We start from the raw sequence: 6,000 nt of genomic DNA on the forward strand, positions 1-6,000 counted from the left end.
CGCGATCGAATCCGAGCAAAAGAAGTCCAACCCGGAGTTGCACCACCAAGGGGGTCGGTCAGCGTGGCGAGATACGGATCAGAAGTCGGTGGCGCGAGACTCTCACGAGCAGTCCCAGTCTACAAACGCCGAGGCCTTCTTTCCTGTGTACACAAACCACATGCGACTCGATGAATTCACCGTGAGGACGATGATGTGCAAGAGCCCGGAGGGGGCATCGTTTCACAGCGATCGTAACCGACGGTGAGCGTGCGGAGAAAACTACCCGTGGAGGGTAGGGATCTGGGAGACTTTTCTTGCTGGAGAGACGAGAATGGAGCTTTGACTCTGTCGGTGGATTTCCCTTCTGATTCTCTTGATCCCCACAGCTTTCACCTTCTCTTTTCTCTCCTCTTCTGCTTCCTCTCCTTCCTCCCTCTCGTCTCCTCTTCTTCTTCTTCTTGGTGAGATCTGGACGTGGGTAACTGCCAAATGAAAATTCCAGATCTGGCTAGAACGTGGTCCCATCATGGCCTTATATAGGGTCATGATGGGCCCTTACAATGAGTCCAGGAGGAGGAGCCCAATAAGATCCTCCCCCCCCCATTTTACAACATTAAAAAAAGGACATTACGAAATCAAACGATGCGAAACTAAGACAATACGGCGGAATTGAAAGCACGTGAACATGTATGCATCACGACAAGTTGGGTTCACTCGTCGTGACGAACACAGACATGAAGTCAATCGACTGAAAATAGATAATTAAAACACGAGATACGGGCATGGACGAGCTCTACCCGGGGTACTTAAACCCAGGTGTCTTCACGGACAATTTGGCATGCCGGTCGGGATAAATACGGACAGGCAGCGATGCTGATGACGGCGACGATGGCTCTGCTGATGATTCGTTGGCGTCGTGGGGATGTGCTCCATTAAAGAATTTATTAAATGGGTTAATAGATATTTTTTCCTTAGTATTTTGTGTATCTTGGCGCATAAAGTGTAGGTGATTCAACCTAGCGAATGGGTTAAATCAATCTAATATTAATTAATCTATATGTTGGATATAGCTACTTAATTCTGTTAGCTAATAAAAATTTATCAGGCTTTGACAAATTATTAACTATAATGATACATTGACCTGGAGGTTCACACACATAAGATTTACTGGACATTGAAGGATATATATTAAGTACAGTGATTCTTAGGAAAATAGTTTGGTAAGTATTAAAAATTGAGGAACCCCAAAAAGAATATATCCCTGCTAGTGCTTACTTGGTCTCATCTTCTTCTTTGCCCCCTTTCCTTGGCTGCCCTCCATTCCTGGTGTGCCCAAAAAGGTGACCAAAAACCACTCAAAAGTGATCGCACTGTTTATCGAGTGGAAGATCAGGAGCTTCAATTTTCCGAGGAGTGTGTGGATACGACTATTCCCCAAGCACTTGTGTGGCCCTTGACAACGCATTCAAAGAACCAATGGATAGTGGATTCAATTATCCGCTAGGTGATTTGATCATCAATGGTGTTTTTAAACATTTTTTACCAATAATTTTAATTTTTCCTATGGAAGCTGTATTCATATTGTGTTTCAATGCCACGAATCCCAATGATAAGAACTCCATAACCCCTGGTTCAAGCTTCCTCAATCTCTTCTCCATTACACTATTTCATAAAAATGGATCTTTGGTAATTGATGTTTCATTTAGATATCCGATATAATGCAAAGTTTCAAAAAATGAAAATGAGAGGGATGGAAATAATAGATAAATACTGGAGCATATTTCCTCAGGATTGGATATAAACGTTCTGAAATTTTCATGGGCCAAAATGTTCAAGTGCTCAGACTCAGTCATCAAATGCTCAAATCAACGTTCTTTACTTCCAAAATTGTTAGCTTTCCTGGCCCCGTTATCCAATTTAACGTCCACCACAATCCACATTTAAGACTAACTTTAACCTGTGCTTGGACACCCCTGGACTGCCATGAATCTCACATCTCTTGGGTCATCTTTTTGGTTCTCTTCTTTGACCTGGGATTTCTTAGACATCATTTTATCTCTTTTGGATATCCTTTTAATTCATGTGAAAAAAACTTATATACCCTTGTATTCCATAATGTTCAAGAAAATATTAAAGCATACCATTTGACTTCAAGGAATTCAAGTCAGGGTTGTTCAATAACCAAGACGAGTCAGAGAAGAATTCAAGTGATAAATAATTTCATGCCATACATATTTCTAGATTCAGAATGATTTAATGAGATAGTGCATAGAGGAAAACTGAGGTTTTTTTATGACAAAAGTAGGATAATATTGGTCAAGGGAAGAGGGAAGAAGTAAAACATGGAGAAGATGGAAAGAGAAAAGGAGTTACACGAGGGAGGAAATAAAACGGTGCAAGGGGAGAAGGGGAGGAGGTTGCATCAAAGAGATGAATAGATTTCATAATCCTATACAAACATGGAATTTCTTGAAACTCCCAAATATACAGTTACAACCCCGTGTTAAGGGATTGTGAGGCCCTCCCTATGGAGCCTGACTTGACCCAGTAGTGGTTCCACTATGTACACAGTAACCATAAGGATACTTCCCCACTGACGCTAGTTATAGATTGATCTTCACTATAAAACAACCAGAAAATATTATTGATAAAGAAGATTGTAAGCCGGAAGATCCTGTATTCTCCGTACGTCTTCAAGGCATAGCTCCCGCTCCAACTGGCACCTAGTCGCCAGTAGTACCTCCTGGAATGAAGATCAAGGAAAAGAAAAGGGTCATGCGCTATAGTCATAGTAAATGCAAGAACCTTAATTCGCATCCTCCCCGCATCTCAGAAGTCAGAAAATTACGTTGAATTGCATGTAGGAGGCGCCGAGAGCAAGCCACTGGGCATCCATCATCTCAAACGCGATACAGTAGAGCACATCAAAGGCTTCTTCATCCTCTAAAACGAAAAACAAAAGATTATGGCGGACACCAGAATCAGATCTTGAATAGGAACTGTGATGTTCTACCTGAGAGGATCTTGATAAAGTTTATTGCTGGCAGAGACTTGGGTTTGGCTGCAAAAGAGAAGGGAATGGAGGGAATGTTCAGGACAACGTATCAGAGATGATTCATTATTTTTCGTTTATTGGTCGAGAATTTCGTTTTTTTATTTTTACTTTATTGTTTTTTGAGGCTTCACTTACTTGAGTGAAGTTCTAGCATTTGAATCAGCATGAAGGAGACGTTGATGCCAGCGACGGCAAACGGGTACTCCCATGTTGCTCGAACGCCGCCTTGCTTGAACAGCAGCCTTCGATAGGACGCCTTCTCGTGATTTAATTTCAGACGAAGGAAATTAAGCGCACGCATTAAGAGAAATGTTTGAACCACTTGTTGATAAAAATTTTGGCCTTTGTACCGGATAAGTCCTCGCTAGGAAGAGGAGGTTTTCCAGTGAAACAAACCCGCAGCCTCTGAGGTTTAAGTAGACAAAACGAGTAAATAATTGCATAAAAAATATAGTTAGTGAATTGTTTGAAACAAGCGTCGGAAGATGAAACTTGTTGGATCAGCAGCATTTTGACGACGAAAGACACCAAGGAAAAACCATGAAAGCTTAAGAAATAACAGATTAAAAAGCTTGCTTGCCCAAAAAATCAGCATGCATGTCTTTCATGAGTAGATTCGGGGAAACATACCTGAAATCTGTCGCGGGGTTGGGGCCTTGCCAACCCATTTCCTTCCACTTGTCAGAGACCAGGCCTGAGGGAACAGCACCTGGAAAGGTAGCCTTCCACAATGCTTTAAGAGCATCCTGCCCATGAAAAAGAAAAAAAAGAAATTTTCTTGTTTTCTTTGGCTTCACATTGTGGGTGAGAAACTGTTCTTTCGTCAGGATATGAAAATATGCACGGAGTAGAATTTCGTGGGGACAATTGAATATGCAGAAGTTTAGACTATATTCCGGGGAAGACGTAAAGGAACCCAACTATTTTTCACCGATGATTAAGCTCGGATATCTTGAATTAATTCGCCACGATCAAAAGAAGAATGACAATTTCCATCTCGGTTAAACGCTTCGGCTGGGACGTCACAATTCAGGATAATTTTCAATTTAAGAAGAGAAGAAGTACGTCAAGTCTAATGTTTTCGATAGAAATACCGAGGAATCTGCACACGGAAACACACCTGATGATCGGGTCTTGTTTCGTCAAATGACGTTTGCAGGCGATCTTTCAGCTTCTTCAATCTTTGTTCCTAGATCGCAAAATAGTAAATATTTATATTGTTCATACAGAAGTTAAGAATCTGTTGCCGCAACTTTGTAGCCTGCTGAAAGCTAAGAAAATAACAAAATCTGGGCGAAAACAAAAAAGATCTTACTTGGAGAGCTGTGAGAAAATTATCCGACTTGTCGCTTGGTGCATGGCGTTTATTACCAGCACGGTTGAAGAATCCTCCAAACCATGACTTCGATCCAACCATAGCATTAGCTGCAACGGCAGAAACAAGCATGTAAAGAGAAAGGACACAGCTAGCCTGAAGCTTTTAATGACGCCTGGAAACCCGCCGTTTCAGATTTCCTTCATTCACCATAATATCGAAGAACAAGTCCTCCCAGGAACGAGGAACTTGCGGAAATCTACCGAGGCATGATCATCATCCTGACCGGAAATCTTTCTCCAATGAGGCCATCGTCGTCCCTACTACTCGCCCAAACGATTCTACTCAGCGCCGATCATTCGATTTCTCTTCGTTCGACGACGACAAAGATTGCTCACGATCTCAGCAATCAATGGAGATAGAAAGAGAGAGATAGAGAGAAGAAGATAGATAGACAGAGAAAGAGAAAGAGACGGAGAGAGAAAGAGAGAGACAGAGAAATGTCTTGCTAATCTTCTTCCTCCTGGTTTGAGCGTCGTTCTCGCCGAGCGTCTGCCCTGCAAAGCAATGGCTGGTGGAGAATTATCCCTACCGTTGGTTCGTCTGTTTTTAGCTCCTCACCGAAGGAAATTTCGCGCGGCTACCATCGACCGAAAACATCGTTTAAACCGGGACCCAGAGTGCAATCCACCAACCCATTTCCTTCAATCTAATTCACTTTCTACTTGATATACAACGATAGTCGATGAGAGGGTTCAGGGGACGGGAAACGACTTGCTCCGACACATGCACTTGTAAGCCATGGGACAGGTTTCGGCCTCCTCCAGCGAGGAGCAGACGAAGCTCACCATGACAAGATGGCACGGCGAGCACGACCCGCAAGCGTGGGAGCAGTCCGGCAGGCTCGAGCCCGCGACCTGCACTGTCTCCGCCGCGCCTCCGCGCCACCGCTGACCAGCTTCGAGCTCGCGGCCATGTCCGCTTCTCTGATCTGCCAAATCGTCCGCACCCATCACAGATAATGGCGATGGCGATGGCGATGGTGGGTCGAACGGCCTCGCCGCGGAGAGGAAGGCCAGGCAGGAGGAGATGACCAAGAAGACTATAGCGGCAGTGGAAGCCATTGTGTTGAGCGTGTTAGTTCGAAGCAGCGAGAGGTGTTTATAAAATGGAGCGGGGGGAGGAGAAGAGGCGCTTGATTGCCATTGACGCGCGTCACAGGATGGGGAACGACGTCGGCCGTGACGGCAATTAACCGGGACGTGATCTCTCGTTGTTATTACTCTCTCCTCTCTTCCCTTGCGCCCCCACGGGGATCTTCTTCGTGTTCAGTCTCCCTCCTTCCCAATCGCCTCGTAAACGCCCGTCATCAGGCGAGATTGGCGACAACACGCGCGAATTCTCACGTGGAGTTTTAAATGCCCAAACAGCTCGAACGAAGATGACGCGAACTCGTGATCTTCGTCGTGGGCTGGAGTTGGAACTTGGAATGGAGGCCCAGGAAGACGGAGGGGGGGCCCTCACTCGTCAATCCTCATCCATCTCGCTCTATCGGATCCAAGGTGGAAACTTTAAGGAAATGATGGCCGGAGAGAGTGGTTGTGGAGATGATGGTGGTCTTCTCGTCGCTGCTGTCCTCCACATATCT

The 6,000-nt window shown here is 44.6% G+C and overlaps 3 protein-coding genes across 3 annotated transcripts in view; 1 reads left to right on the plus strand and 2 right to left on the minus strand.

Annotated features, from left to right (window-relative positions):
• Nucleotides 1-2,376: 2,376 nt before the first annotated feature.
• LOC144704552 (ELMO/CED-12 family protein) lies at nt 2,377-4,454 on the minus strand. Its single transcript, XM_078577006.1, has 8 exons — nt 4,353-4,454; nt 4,158-4,226; nt 3,668-3,783; nt 3,388-3,442; nt 3,173-3,293; nt 2,996-3,043; nt 2,831-2,925; nt 2,377-2,725 (listed from the first exon to the last, which is right to left on the minus strand). The coding sequence occupies exons 1-8, from the start codon at nt 4,452-4,454 to the stop codon at nt 2,624-2,626; spliced, it is 708 nt and encodes a 235-aa protein (XP_078433132.1). The 3' UTR covers nt 2,377-2,623.
• Nucleotides 4,455-5,028: 574 nt separating this feature from the next.
• On the minus strand, nt 5,029-5,603 carry LOC144704597 (protein EPIDERMAL PATTERNING FACTOR 2-like). Its single transcript, XM_078577074.1, has one exon. It carries the CDS (start codon nt 5,474-5,476, stop codon nt 5,108-5,110), a length of 369 nt encoding a protein of 122 aa, XP_078433200.1. The 5' UTR covers nt 5,477-5,603; the 3' UTR covers nt 5,029-5,107.
• Nucleotides 5,604-5,933: 330 nt separating this feature from the next.
• Nucleotides 5,934-6,000, plus strand: part of LOC144704347 (Cyclophilin-like peptidyl-prolyl cis-trans isomerase family protein) — a 5,085-nt gene continuing 5,018 nt past the window's right edge. Inside the window, exon 1 of the mRNA XM_078576750.1 lies at nt 5,934-6,000. This exon is cut by the window's right edge and continues 121 nt beyond it. Coding sequence (XP_078432876.1) covers nt 5,960-6,000 — 41 coding nt within the window. The 5' untranslated portion in view covers nt 5,934-5,959.

This window comes from Wolffia australiana, chromosome 6 (assembly GCF_029677425.1).
Source record: "Wolffia australiana isolate 7733 chromosome 6, ASM2967742v1".
NCBI lineage: Eukaryota > Viridiplantae > Streptophyta > Magnoliopsida > Alismatales > Araceae > Wolffia > Wolffia australiana.